General features: G+C 34.6%; 2 protein-coding genes across 4 annotated transcripts in view; both read right to left on the minus strand.

Moving 5' to 3' along the window:
- Positions 1-15,053, minus strand: part of avpr1aa (arginine vasopressin receptor 1Aa) — a 675,329-nt gene that overhangs the window by 227,440 nt on the left and 432,836 nt on the right. The gene's annotated exons all lie outside the window — the stretch shown is intronic.
- Positions 5,148-15,053, minus strand: part of LOC307151128 (uncharacterized protein) — a gene marked incomplete at its 5' end in the record, with an annotated part of 50,009 nt that continues 40,103 nt past the window's right edge. The window contains 2 exons of one of the 3 annotated variants that reach the window (XR_013819826.1): positions 5,148-5,386; positions 7,442-7,518. Coding sequence is in view for 1 of the 3 variants with exons in the window: in XM_079858975.1 (XP_079715101.1) it covers positions 6,517-6,763; positions 7,438-7,518 (328 nt within the window). Of the gene's footprint in view, positions 5,387-6,494; positions 6,764-7,324; positions 7,519-15,053 lie in introns of those variants that run through there. The other 2 variants (XM_079858975.1, XM_079858976.1) reach the window with 2 other exon arrangements.

Here is a 15,053-nt window from a genome sequence, read left to right on the forward strand (position 1 = left end):
TGTTGAGACATTCAGATGGTAGAGTCAGAATTTGGCGTAAACAGAATGAGAACATGGATCCATCATGCCTTGTTACCACTGTGCAGGCTGGTGGTGGTGGTGTAATGGTGTGGGGGATGTTTTCTTGGCACACTTTAGGCCCCTTAGTGCCAATTGGGCATCGTTTAAATGCCACGGCCTACCTGAGCATTGTTTCTGACCATGTCCATCCCTTTATGACCACCATGTACCCATCCTCTGATGGCTACTTCCAGCAGGATAATGCACCATGTCACAAAGCTCGAATCATTTCAAATTGGTTTCTTGAACATGACAATGAGTTCACTGTACTAAAATGGCCCCCACAGTCACCAGATCTCAACCCAATAGAGCATCTTTGGGATGTGGTGGAACGGGAGCTTCGTGCCCTGGATGTGCATCCCACAAATCTCCTATCAATATGGGCCAACATTTCTAAAGAATGCTTTCAGCACCTTGTTGAATCAATGCCACGTAGAATTAAGGCAGTTCTGAAGGCCAAAGGGGGTCAAACACAGTATTAGTATGGTGTTCCTAATAATCCTTTAGGTGAGTGTATATTAGTGCTGTCAAATACATAATCACGATTAATGAATATATATAAAATGGGTAAAAAATTATATTATAAAAAAAATTGTATTAGCCTAATCATTATTAATCAACCATATATCATAAAATAATGTACTATAAATTATATTATATTATAATATTAAGAATATACTAAGGAAATTATAGTCAGCATGATCAAATACACAGTAAAAAGTATATCATTGCATGCATGTGTATTTTTAAAAAAAGACCAGCGATCCAATTGTCCACGGGCAGTTCTAGAATATGGTAATGCTAACCGCATGTCTGTCTGCAGTGCAGCAGAGTGACCGATAGGTGGCGCCATGACTCTGTTATAAAGTTATGATGATGACTAGCTCAGCAGTTTTTCGTATGATTTAGCGCCATTTTGCAGAAATATTGCTTACATTCCTAATAAATGTGTGTGTATATATTGTAGTATAAAGGCTGTCATTAAAAAACAACAACATTTTTCTTGCTTTTTCCACCAAATGGCAGGGAACAAATATCTCAAACTGCTCCTCACGGCCTGTGAATCAGGGAATTGCTGACATTATGACACTGTTATTTAACGCGGAATCATGGTCAGTATGATATTACAGTATAGCAGAGCTTTATATAATGTTTTTTCCTCTGTCTAATGTGTACATCTGTCCATGTGAGGTTCAGTCCGGTGTGGTCCAGAGTATGATCTTGTTGAAGATCTCTCCACAGTTTCCAGCCTTGAGGTGATCCATCCAATATGAATTATGAAGTACAGGTAGGCCAATATGAATGACCACCTAACAAACTACTAGCATGAAAAAAAAGTTATTCTCTATATGCAGTTATGTGGAAATTACACTAAAAGTGTTTACTTGCGTGTTTCTTAAAGGCCACCGTTCACCCAAAAATGTAAATTCTGTCATCTTACTCACCATCAAACTTATATAGTAGTAAAAAGTTTACATACACCTTGAAGAATCTGCTAAATGTTAACAAAATAAGAGGGATCATACAAAATGCATGTTATTTTTTATTTAGTACTGTCCTGGATAAGATATTTTACATAAAATATGTTACATATATAGTCCACAAGAAAAAGAAAAAAAAAAATGCTGAATTTATGAAAATGACCCCGTTCAAAAGTTTATGTACCCTTGATTCTTATAGTTTTTTCCAATTGCAAACTAGTTTTATCAAAATACTTAACACAATTCACAAAACCACACACTCAAACAGCAAAATACCTAATATGTCCTGCAAAATGAAGCAGTGCAACCAAAGCTACACTACATCATTCATATTACCAGATTTTTGTCTAACCAACTACACACTGTTGGGCATAATGAAAAGCACTCTCATCTTTAGTATGCTTTGCCATAATACTAAAATAGTTCAAATAGTAGAAACTTCTTCAGATTGTTCACATGCACAGAAATATTTGCAGATACACACACATGCTGTTGAAACATTTTTATTTTTCACCAAACAAGTCCGTGCAACATATGCACAGCAGAAATTGTAACATTGGACTGAACAAAAATATGCTCACAAAAAATAACAGTAAACTAAAAAAGATTGAAGTGTTAACAATTAAGCATTGAGGTGTTTGGTCAGGTGACACATGTGTCGGCCAATCAGATCATGGAGTGTCATTTTGAATGGCAGTGTTTTGAAATGGCAATCATGTGACTTTGTCAGATTGTTATGTCTCATGCAGAGAACCGTGTTCAGTGTGTTTAAAAAGTGCCATTTTGAAGTGCAAAATGTGTGTAAAGCAGAAAATGTGTTTAGACTTTTGGAGACTTGAGAAGAGGTTTTTCTCTCTGTGCGTCAGTTTAAATAATTTTAGTGTGTTAGCAATTGGAAAAAACTGTAATACTGTGTCGTTAACTGATGATCCACGACTGTTTTTTTGTTTTGTGATGGTTGTTCTTGAGTTAAACTGCCCAATGTTCTTCAGAAAAATCCTTTTGAACCCATTTTGGGACTCAAACACAACTATTACAAAAGGTTCAAACATTTACTGACGCTCCAGAAGGAAACACAATCAGACTAACTAAAGGCTACTGATTTAAAATAATTTCATGCTATGAATCCTGAATTGAAGTTCTACTTCGTCTGGACATAGTGATTAAACGAGCTGCTTTACAAAGTCTGTGCAAAAATAGTGTGATGTAACAATCTTAAATTATTTAATCAGTATATTTCCAAAGCCAAGAGATGCATGTTCTTTTACTGTATGTGAGATTTCATTTAAAGTCACAAAAAGACACAACAAGAAACATATTTATTAAAAGTCTGTTTTATTGCAGGTTTATTTGTAGACAGACGTGGAATAACAACTGATTCACCACATGTTAAACAGATATTGCAGATATATATTCTCATCATATTTATCCTGTAAAAAGTTTAAGCCACAGCCTTCCAAAATATCAAGATGAGTTAATGAACACAGTATATATAGAAGTTAAAGCTCATGCATTTTTAAAATAAAATAACAGGCTTTAGTTTTTCTGTTAAACATTTATTTTGTTAGTGTTTAGGAAGTATGCTAGCATATAGACTTTTTCACTGGGTGATTCATATTTATGTAGTTTTAAAGTCCCACTGTGGTGAAAAACAAGCTTTTAATGTCATTTATATGTGTATGTGGTGTTTTTAATCTGCTTTAAGACGAACCATGTGTAAATTCATTGCACACCATTGCTGAGTATTTCCTCCTTAAAACTGCAGTGAACCAAAGACAGTCTCAAAAACACGCTTTGAAATCGCTGGTATTTCTGACGTCACAAACTACCTTGTAACCAATCAGATCAACGTGTGATCGTCAACCAGTGGATCTCTGAGCTGAGCGAGTGAGTGGAGGCGGGGCTCATTTGCATATTCATAGAACCGCGCATACTAAAAGAGGCAAGGGTGTCGAGTTACATTCAAGATATTTTAAGGCATGAAGATGGAAAAAATGTTTAAATATGTAATTTTGGTGATCAAAGATGAGTTTTAAGGGATTAAATGGGACTTTAAATTGATGGTTTGAGTGTACCTGTGTGTCCTGATGATGGCGAGAGATTCAGCGCCTCCTGCTGGTGTCCCGCTGCCGTATCGCTGCCCTTCAGGGAAGGCAGTAGGTTGTATAGTTATCTCCTGATGGGGCAAAATCTCTACCCTGAAACCACACAACCTACTACCTCACCCTGTACGAACATCAGGAGCGACGTCAAGCGCAGAGTCATTCGAGGATCCTGTAAAATAATGAACTTCACGGCACAGATTGTGTTCGGAATGAAAAACATCCTCAGTGCCGAGGCCTTGAGATGCTGGAATATTCTCGGGGACTTGCATAATATGAATGAAAAAACATGTCACAATATTCCTCATTTAAATAATTAATATGCAGAATAAAGGGGCGGGGCCTGGTTGAGTTAGTTAGTAGCGTGTTGAAACTGGAGGTTATGGTAATTAGGGGCGGGACATTTCCCAAACACACTCAAAGCACTCGACCAATCACAACACACTGCTCCAGCCGACCAATCAGAGCACAGTGTGCTTTTCAGAAGGAGGGGCTTCATAGAGACAGGAAGTAAACAGAGCGTTACTGACAGACTGGGAAGAGAGGAGCTGCAACAATTGAGAATATGAGGAAAATAATCAACATTCAAGCAGGAAAACCTGTTCTAGTAGAGAATAACAACAACATCAAGACTGTAAAAGGTTGTAAATATGGCCTCTTTAACAAAAGATCATTTAAAACCATCAAATCAATTAATCTTTTAACCAACATGCACATCATGTAATTCAGTTTTGATATTTGGTTGATGGATGTAGTCCATTCCAGAGACTTCATCCATCCAAACCCAGTCCTGTCTAGTCGTGATCCGGTCCAGGTTTCGTCGCAGAGTTTGAAGAGGAAGATGACGGTGATATTACAGCCTCTTCAGGAAAGACAGTAAGTTGTATAGTTATCTAACAGGAAGGGTGTCACCCTAAAACTATACAACCTACTACCTCACCCCAAAGGACAGTGGGATATGCTGGAGAGACGTCAGCGCTTGAGCCCCGTCTGAAAACACACTTACAATACATCATCACGGAAGCAGGGTTACTATCCTTCACTAAAACCATAAACATTTTCCGTTACTTGAAATGAAATAAACGTTAACTGAAAAAAAAAAAAGAAATTCTAAATAAAAATATACTAAATTATGGAAGCTTTTTTCCGCCTCAGAATTACAAAAATAAAAAGGGAATTGCGACTTTTTTATCTCATAAATCAGACATTTTTTCACAATTACAAAACTTGTCTCACAATTCTGACTTTTTTGAACTGCGAGTTATAAACTGGAAACTGCGATAAAATAAAGTCTGAATTGTGAGCTCGCAATTATAAAGAAAAAAGTCAGAATTCCCAGTTTAAAATCTCACAATTCTGATATAAACTCACAATTTATCAGATTTATCAGAAAAAAGTCAGATTTGTGAGAAATAAACTTGCAATTGAGAAAAAAAAGTCTAAAATAAACTAATAAAAATTTCAAAATATTAACAAAAAAAGACATGAACGCTGCACCCAACATAAAGAGAGAGCAGGAGTCTTCAATGGGGTCCGCAGCACCTAGTGGTGTTTTTAACCAGTTTTACAAATTTACCAATTTAAGGGTAAAAACAGACTAAAAAAGACACAAGCATTAGTGAATGTGTGTGATTGTGTGTGTGTGTGTTTGAACTGGCACCTGTCATGAAGGGCTCAGGAAGCGTTTCAAACTCATTTCAGTCTGATTATTGTTCATCTCCTTCCGTCTTCATCTTTCTGCATCTGTAATGAAGAGAGATGAGTCTTCGTCATTATCTGCTGATGGCAAGGTAGGTCATGGCTTCAGGAATAGGTCAGATTTGGGTCTTGGTGGGCGATACACACGAGTGGCACAGTGGCGCTTTATGTGGGCAACCCAAGTTTGAGTTCAGTTCGGGTCATTTCCCAATCCCAACCTGCCAACCTGTGTGTGTGTGTGTGTGTGTGTGTGTATATATATATATATATATATATATATATATATATATATATATATATTATTGTACACACACACACATATATTATATAAACACAAAATTTTATGATAGATGCGATTAATCGCAATGAATTGATTTGACAGCCCTGATTTAAATATGATATCTTATTAAGTTTAAAATTAGAATAATGTAATAAAAATATTTTATCAAATATTTTTTTTTAATTATTTATTTAATATTTAAATACTAAATACTATTTATTAAATTAATATTACATATTATAATGTTATATTATGCTCATATAATTTATACATAATAATGATAAAATATTTAATATTAATTTTAATTTAACAATAAAATTATTTAAATAGCCTACATTGTTTACTTTTTTTTATTTTATTTCTTGTTTTATTGCCACATGACAACAAAATATCTTCCTGCATGTTGGTAATGACATTGATTTGATGAGCAGTTTTTCCAAAGTTTTTATGATCTCAGGCCAGTTACACAGCCTTGACCTCGACTTTAAGCCCAACAAAAACAGAATCAAAAATTGAAAACATAAATCTAAACAAAATGCATTTTTGAATAGATTTTTGATTGAGACAAACAAAACCAAAAACTCATAAAACTCATTTAACCTCTTTACTAATCTCATTACGTCAGCTTTGTATGAGACTTTGAGTTTGAAACTGTTTAAAAAAATAAATAAAAAATCATATATATATATATATATATATATATATATATATATATATATATATATATATATATATATGATTTTTTATTATATATATATATATATATATATATATATATATATATATATATATATACACACATTTTTGAATACATTTTTGATTGAGACCTAATAAACTCATAAAACTGCTTCTATTGCTAACCGATTTCCTCTTGTGTTTCCATAATGTGGTTACTTTAATCAGGATGGCGGCCCCGAGGGGCCCCAGGTGCAGACGGGAGGAATCCAGACAGCTGAGTTTGCTCAGCGGATGCTAAATAGGGCAAGAGAGGCTCCGCCGGCCCCGGGTTCACAGGGCAAAGGCCTGAAGCTGCTATTTTTATATGCCAACAGCTCCTGTTACAGATGTGCGGGACTGGACGGGCTCGTGTCTGGCTGTGGGGGAGAGTCGACACCGTGACCCCTGCGCGACCCCTGCGCGACCTCGAGGAGCCGAGAGTGCACGAGTTACAGCAGGGCACCGAGAAAAAAGTATGTGCGGACACAGAGGCAGAAGCATTCACATTCATACAGGCGTGCATCTCAACACACACGTGGATGCGAGACGCAGAAATGCATGTGAATGCTATACATGCATAATCAAAGTCACAGTAAATGCTTTTATAATGTTACAAAAGATTTCTGAATGAATGCTGTTCTTTTGATCTTTATATTCATCAAAGAATCCTGAATTTTTTTATTATTATGGTTTCCACACACAAAAAAAACATTGATAGTAATAATAGCATATCAGAGTGATTTCTGAAGAATCATGTGACACTGAAGACTGGAGTAATGATGCTGAAAATTCAGCTTTGATCACAGGAATAAATTACACTGTAAAATATATTCACATGGAAAACAGTTATTTTATACTGTAATAATATTTCACATTTTTACTGTATTTTACTGTATTTTTAATCAAATCAATGCAGCCTTGGTGAGCAGAAGAGACTTCTTTTAGAAAGATTTAAAAAATCGTACGACTTTTGAATGGTAGTGGATGTAAGAAATCCCCCGACCGCACGAGTCTCGCCGCAGGAACATGCATCACATGCTGGCGCAAGTTTATGAAAATAACGTTTAAAATAATGTATATTCATGTCACCTGAATGCACGTACCAATGCGACGTAACATCAAATCGGATCCGGTGCAGACGTGGCATTCAACTTCATCTCGGATGTTTCTCCTACAATCCCTGAGAAGAGATAAAACAAACACACATGAGTCAATCCAGCTAAGATCATTTGATGAGAAATGTTGGAGTTCATCTTGAGATCTGAGCACAGATTGAGACGTTACTAAGATCTGGAGGATCTAGAGGAGACACGTGTGAGATTACTGAGGTCCGTCTCTCAGGAGAAACATCTGAGAAGAAGGTTCAGATGTTCAGGTTTGCACTTGCTCTCCATGTAAACTCATTACAGAGACTTTTTTGAGTTTGAAACTGTTTGAAAAAATCGTATTCATTGAAAATCTTCATGCATATGCTTTTTCATTCATTCATAGTCACATATAAAACAATAACACTAACAATATTCATGTGTCCTTTTACAGAGAGAGAGAGAGAGAGAGAGAGAAATTACATATATTACTCTATCCACTTATTTTTATAAAAATGTCAGAGTATTGCATAAAAATGCTGGATTAGAAACAAATCAAATAGAAATGAAAAATTAATAAATAAAATGTTTATTTTTTTCAAAATGTGCATTAAAAGCTATATATATATATATATATATTTTTTTTTTTTTTTTTTTTTTTAAATTACAAATATTATACAAGTCTATCCACTTATTTTTATGAAAACATTGGGGTATTGCATAAAAATGCTGGATTAGAAACAGATTAAATATAAATGTTAAAATTAATTAAATAAAAAAACTTCTTTTTTTTCAAAATGTGCATTAAAAACTTAAGTAAAAAAAATTTTTTTTGTAAGATTACATAAATTATTTTATCCAAAGTGAAATAATTCCATCCACTCAATTTTAATAAAATGTGGGGGTATTGGATAAATAAAATGCTGGATTACAAGCAAATAAAATAAGTAATTTTGTTTCCAAATACAATTTTCATAATAAATGTTTTATTGAAACTTTCATGACAGTTTTTTCTTGGCAAGTGCGTAAGCTTTGATGGAAACACATTTACCAAAATGCACATTAAACAGGTCATGTGACTTTATATCTCATCAAATGAATAATCCATTTCATCTCATTATGAGCATTTTCTTTACAAAAATATCTCATTTTTAGCGTCAGGGTGTATCTGGTCGGTGGTTTAAACATCAAGTGGGCTTCACTACACAGCATTAGTAATACACCTAAATAATGAAGCTCATTACACTGAACCTTGCGGAGCAGATGCAGAGGATTACGACACTCCACATCTCCACGCAAGACAATGAGACAATGAAGGTTTTTTGAGCCGGACCGCAGACTTCAAAGGGCCGAGGAATGTGGAGCAATGATCAATCAATGAAAGCCGGATCGGGTTCCCGAAGACATTCACACGGAGGAACAATGGCCAAAGGAATCCGGCTCGCTCTGATTTCCTCCCCGCTATCATTCAAGCAACTGTTTCCACGTCATTTGTTCATAATTTCCCCAAACGTTCACCGTGTTTGCGAGACAATGCCCAATAGAGGCGCTCGGCCAAAGCAGACCTGTGCACATTGTCCCACGAACAGCGCAGGATTCGTAGCCTGAGTTGAACTGTTTTCACCGGCCAAACTAGCCTTGTTAACGCCAGAGTTTCCTTAGTTCCCTGTAACTGATACAATGTGAAAAAGCTATTTAGTGACAGGCCAGGAAAGACTTATGGTCCATCTCTCTGAGTCAGTCTGAAGGAGAACAGCTGCATCCTGTTATTAAAGCACAGCGTTAACCTTCGCCAACAGCACCTGACAACCCGACTCACTGTGTTCTCTGTTGCAGAGGCTTTACAGTGCCGTGTACTGTACCCGACGCCCGCCAAAGCCCTTAAAGGGACAGTACACACTGAACTAACCTTGTTTACTCACCCTCGTGTTGTTAATGCAACTTAAAGGGGTGGTATAATGCCCTTTTCACAAGATGTAAAATAAGTCTCTGATGTCCCCAGAGTGTGTGTGTGAAGTTTTAGCTCAAAATAACCAACAGATATTTTTATATAGCATGTTAAAGGTGCAAAAACGCACCGTTTTGTGTCTGTCCCTTTAAATGCAAATGAGCTGCTGCTCCCGGCACAGGGGGCGGAGCTTCAACAGCTTGTGTCCTTTTACCTCACATACACATGCACTAAAAATTTCAAAAACTTTTAGCCTTTTATGTTCAAATCAAAGTCAGACAATGATGGAGAGACTCAAGAAGAAGTGACAACATGTAGAAGCAACAGGACATTTCTGAATGATTAGTTGATGAATTTATGTAGCTGATGTGTAGTTATCTTCTAGTCACTGATTAGCATATTCTGTCTTGATAATCTATAAATCGTGTTCTGGGGGCGGGGTTTATGTAAATTTTAGTGTTAGTGATGTCACTAACCCCTGAAGAAGCTCACTGTAGTCTCTACCAGCCGTTTGTTGTAGTCCTTAAAAAGTGATTTCTGTAAAAGCAAATATCTCCCTTTGCTTTGAACTTTGAGCGTCGTAACTTTGCAGATGTTGTTTATGCTCAAACAGCAACATTACACACTAACTTAAGTTAGAAAAGTGAAATCATAATCAACCACCCCTTTAAATATAGCAAACTAAAGTTTATATTCATTGGAAATCTTAATGCATATGCTATTTTTTTTCACAGAGAAATATCATGCAACAGTAACAATGGCCTGGTGTTCCTCACTCATTTTTATTCACATTTTGTGAGTCGTATAAAAACAAATTCTGAATGCTGGATGGAGATTAAAAATAAATAAATAAATGGGGGGAAAAAAAAGAAGAAAAAAGTAACATTACAAATAAAATATATATATATTTTTTAAAATAAAATGTGTATTAAAAATGCATGCAATTTCTTTAATGTAAAATAACACATTATTTTATTTTTAAACAGTCAAATATCAAACAACAATAGCAATAAGCTGGTGTCCATCACTCATTTTTATTAAAAGTTTGGGGTATGCATAAAAAAAAAAAAAATGCTGGATGGAAATAAAATAAAATATAAATATAAATCAAATAACAAATCAATAAAATGTTCAAAATGTGCATTTTATTTTTAAATATTAAATAACTTTTATATAAAATAAATAAAAGTTATCCATAGTCAAATATCAAACAACAATAACAATAGCCTGGTGTCCATCCACTCATATTTATTTAATTTTTGTGGTATTGCATGAAAAAATGCTGAAAAAAAAAAAAAAAAAAAATCAAATCAAATCAAATATATAGTTGTTGTTTTTTTTAAAATAAAATGTTATATAAATGTATGTAGTATTTAATGTGAAATTACAAACATTATCTTTTTTGAACAGTCAAATATAAAACATTAATAACTACAGCCTGCTGTCCATCCACTAATTTTTATTCATATTGTGGGGTTAATCATGGGATTATAAACAAATACAATTTAAATAGTTTTTTTTTTAAAGAAAATATTCACAAAGTGCATTAATTTTTTTTTAAATACAAATACATTTCCGAAATAATGAACTAAATGCACATGAAACAGATCATTTGATTTACCTCAACAAATAACGTGACTGAATAATTTACTTAAACCATGAATTTAATTCACAACTTCTAGTTTTTTTTGTGTGTGTTGTTGCCCTAATTATGTTTTTATGACAATACATGATTTAGTTTTCTTATACGAGTGAGGCTGATGCAAGAAATATCGAGCACGGATTTTCCGATCATTACTACATCCATCCAGGATCAAATCGCTTGTGGTTTAGCATCTAAACAACAGTGGCCAAGCGTCTGCGATATGATCTGTGATTCAGAGAGACTTCACTTGATCAAAACGACTCATTAGTTCAGTCTCTGTCACCTCGTACCGCCTCGCCTGACAGAAACGCTTCTGTTGCTATGCTAATATTAGAGCGGCGTGAACATACTCAACTCTTTCACAATAGTAGACGACGTCCCTAATTAGTTACTGTGACTTTTCCAGCTAATCTGCAGTCTGTGCACACATTAGCCAAGAATGCTGAAGGTTTTAAAAAGCAGTCTACTATAACTCTTATGAATATTGACACAAATACAAACTATAGCAAGTATGATAATTCGGGGGGAAATGCTAAATAAGGTTAAAAAAATATTTTACTTATGTTTTAAACATATTTTTACTATCATTACTATTTTTTACTATTATTTTTTACTATTTATTTACAGTCATATTTTATATATTATTATATACAATTTTGGGTGTAATGCATAAGTAATTAATGTCTGTAATTTAATTAATTTTCCTTTGAAAAAGTAAAGTAAGGGATTACTCCTAATTTTTCTGTAATTTCATTGCAGTTGCATTAAATACTGTATAGACTACACAAGAATTCTAGTTGAGAAACATCCACAAAATGTAACATCTAATGTCAAAATGTTATAACGTTTTTAATGTAACCTTCTCCCTTTAAATACTTTGGATAATTCATGCAATTTTATATTATTTATTTGAAAGAATTAAAAGAACCGTTTCATGTCTATCCTTGTATTGTTGAAATGGGATTTAGAAAGTAATTAGTAATAGGTAATGCAATTAGTACAGTAATCTAATTACACTGTTGAAGATGTAATTAGTTGCTAGAAATTAATTACTTTAGTAATTACCCAACACTGATTATATAATAGATGTTGTATATTAATTTCTAATTGCGTTTAAGATACTATTTTTCATAGCAAATCCAGATTATACTTTCAGATGTGGAATATTGCATCTAAAAGTCCTTTACATTTATGCACACTTTCTTCCAAAGCGACTGCATCAAATATGTAGTCAATCATTTAATCCCTTAAAACTCATCTTTGATCATCAAAATTACATATTTAAATGTTTTTTCTGTGAATAAAAATTTCTTCATGTCTTAAAATATCTTGAATGTAACTCGACACCCTTGCCTCATTTAGTATGCGCGGTTCTATGAATATGCAAATGAGCCCTGCCTCCACTCACTCACTCAGCTCAGAGATCCACTGGTTGACGATCACACGTTGATCTGATTGGTTACAAGGTAGTTTGTGGAAATACTCTCATGAATTTGTACATGGTTTGTCTTAAAGCATATTAAAAACACCACATAGGCATATAAATGACATTAAAAGCTTGATTTTCACTATAGCGGGCAATTAATTATTGCAGGTTTGAACAGCTGTCTATCATGACGTTACACCCCGTTTTTATAGCATCAGAAACTAACTAAAACCTAACCTACTGGGGATGAGAACTACCAAAAATTACAGACACCATCTTTAAAAAAAAAAATATTATTTGAAGTGTTAATGGATTTTTTTTGTTTGGCTCGCGTCCCATTGAATTACATGGAGAGGGCGGGGTTTATGACCTGTACTGCAGCCAGCCACCAGGGGGCGATCGAAACGCTTTGGCTTCACTTTTCAGGATGTGTGTGGCACACTTGGTCAATACATGAGAAAACAAAGTAACTTGCGTTACTTATTTGAAAAAGTAACTTAGTAGTAAATTTAAAAGTAATGAGTTACTTTAGTAGTTACTTGAAAAAAGTAATCTGATTACATAACACGCGTTACTTGTAATGCATTACCAACACTGTCAATGAGTCAACTATATTCATAATATACAAGATGGTAGTTTATGGAAGTAAAATAATGGCAAATGTTTTACGCGCAATGTTTTTGCTCTAACTGTTGCTCTGGTCTTCGTCAACAACACGCGCTTGCACCCCCTGCTGGTGAGGTGGACTAACAACAGATGGAGAGTATGCTCGGTAATCCGCTGCTTTTCCTGCAGTTCCTGGATGCCAACGTTGAATTTACTGTCGAATTTGAACCACTGAATTTGCTAAGCGAAATAAAATGGACCGAAAATTGCCTGTTGAATATTATAGGTTGTATTTTTAAGCAGTTTGAATATTTTGGAAGTGAAATATGAAAGGTGAATATGGATTATTTCATTTTTAATAATGAAAATGTGTTTGAAATGTTTTCAATTGAAATATTCACAACTTAAATACTCAACCATGTTTAATTTCAGCCCATAAAAATGCAAGCCCTAAAAATACAATGCATATTTTTTGCAAAGTAGTGCAATATAACAGGCTTTTTTTGTTTCAAAAATATTTGGCATTATTTTACTCCCATAGTAGTTAGTATACTTCAGGACTAACTAACTAATATATTTCCAGCAGGGAATACACTGTTTCATAGTTACATTGATCCAATGATGTGTTCACAACGATTTGTACTAATACTACAGCTAATCTGTGGAAGTTATGAACTTTGACTAATTCTGTGGATCCGTTTAAACAGTCCCGTCAGAAAACAACCCGTTTCTCCTCACAGAAGTTTTCCCTCGTATATCCGAACGCATCACGCCGCGAGAGATCCCATGCCATGCCGTGTGGCCATCTGTGCGGTGGAAATATAAGCAGACACATGTTCGTGGGAGAGCGACTCTGAGAGGTTTGTGTGCTGCGCTCCTACAGGAGGTGGCATGGAAATTCGTGTGCATTGGGTACAGTTATGCAATATGGTTCATAATTCATTTTTACACGGCAATATGGATGGTGTTTTATGCCAAAGCCAAAGCAGGGGAGCAGCAGTGACTGGTACAAAGACAATCCTGGGCCTGTTGTGTAAGACTAGCATTGCGAATTTTACTCCTTTTGCTCTAAGATTAAAGGCCTGTTCACACCAAGGATGATTATGATTAAGATATAGATATCATTCTAAATCCACACCATAACTATAACAATAACGGCACAGAGAATTGAAAGCATTGGAATCACTTTCAGAACGATAATTTAAATTCTTTTTTTTTCAGCTGATGAATATTAAAAACATTGACAGCCAATCAGAATCCACCAACTTTAAAGAGCTCGAGCGTTTAAAGTGGCAGACGACAAATCTAATAAACAGAGCGATATTGTCCGCTGGTGTGTACGCTAATATAGTTATCTTCATCATTTTCTTTCTTGGTGTGAGCGAGGAAAGTCAAGTGCTTTTGGGAAAATCTGCATTTTTATATCCATATAGTCAAATATAAATCCATTACAACAATAGCCTGGTGTTTATCCACTCAGTTTTTTTTAATTTTAGGTTGGAAACACGGCTGGATGAAATATATATAAAATCTGAAAACAACTATTTCCATTTCATTGACTGTGGGAAACAGTCTCTACATCCGAGATTTGCACTTCTCAAAGCAAATTAGAGTGAATAGAAAGTTCATAATGTAAAGGATTCGTTCACGAGCGGCATATGTGCACGTATTGTGAGGTTAAACAACAAGTTTGCACTTAATTTAATCTAAAATACTAGGATTTAAAACTGAAAGGAGTGTTTAGCTAAGTACTTAGCTTTTTTTGGGTAGTATTTTGGGTTACACTTTATTTTAAGGTGTCATTGTTACAGTGTAATTATATATTTAAGTACTGTGTAATATTAATGAACAACATGTACTTACTATAGGGTTAGGGTAGGATTAGTTGCATGTAATTATGCATAACTTACTGTTATTACTCTGATAAGTACATGTAACATGTAACAAGGACACTGTAAAATAAAGTGTTACCGTATTATGTGACTCAAATCGTCGAATTGATTCT

This window comes from Squalius cephalus (genome assembly GCF_949319135.1).
Source record: "Squalius cephalus genome assembly, chromosome: 23".
Lineage (NCBI taxonomy): Eukaryota > Metazoa > Chordata > Actinopteri > Cypriniformes > Leuciscidae > Squalius > Squalius cephalus.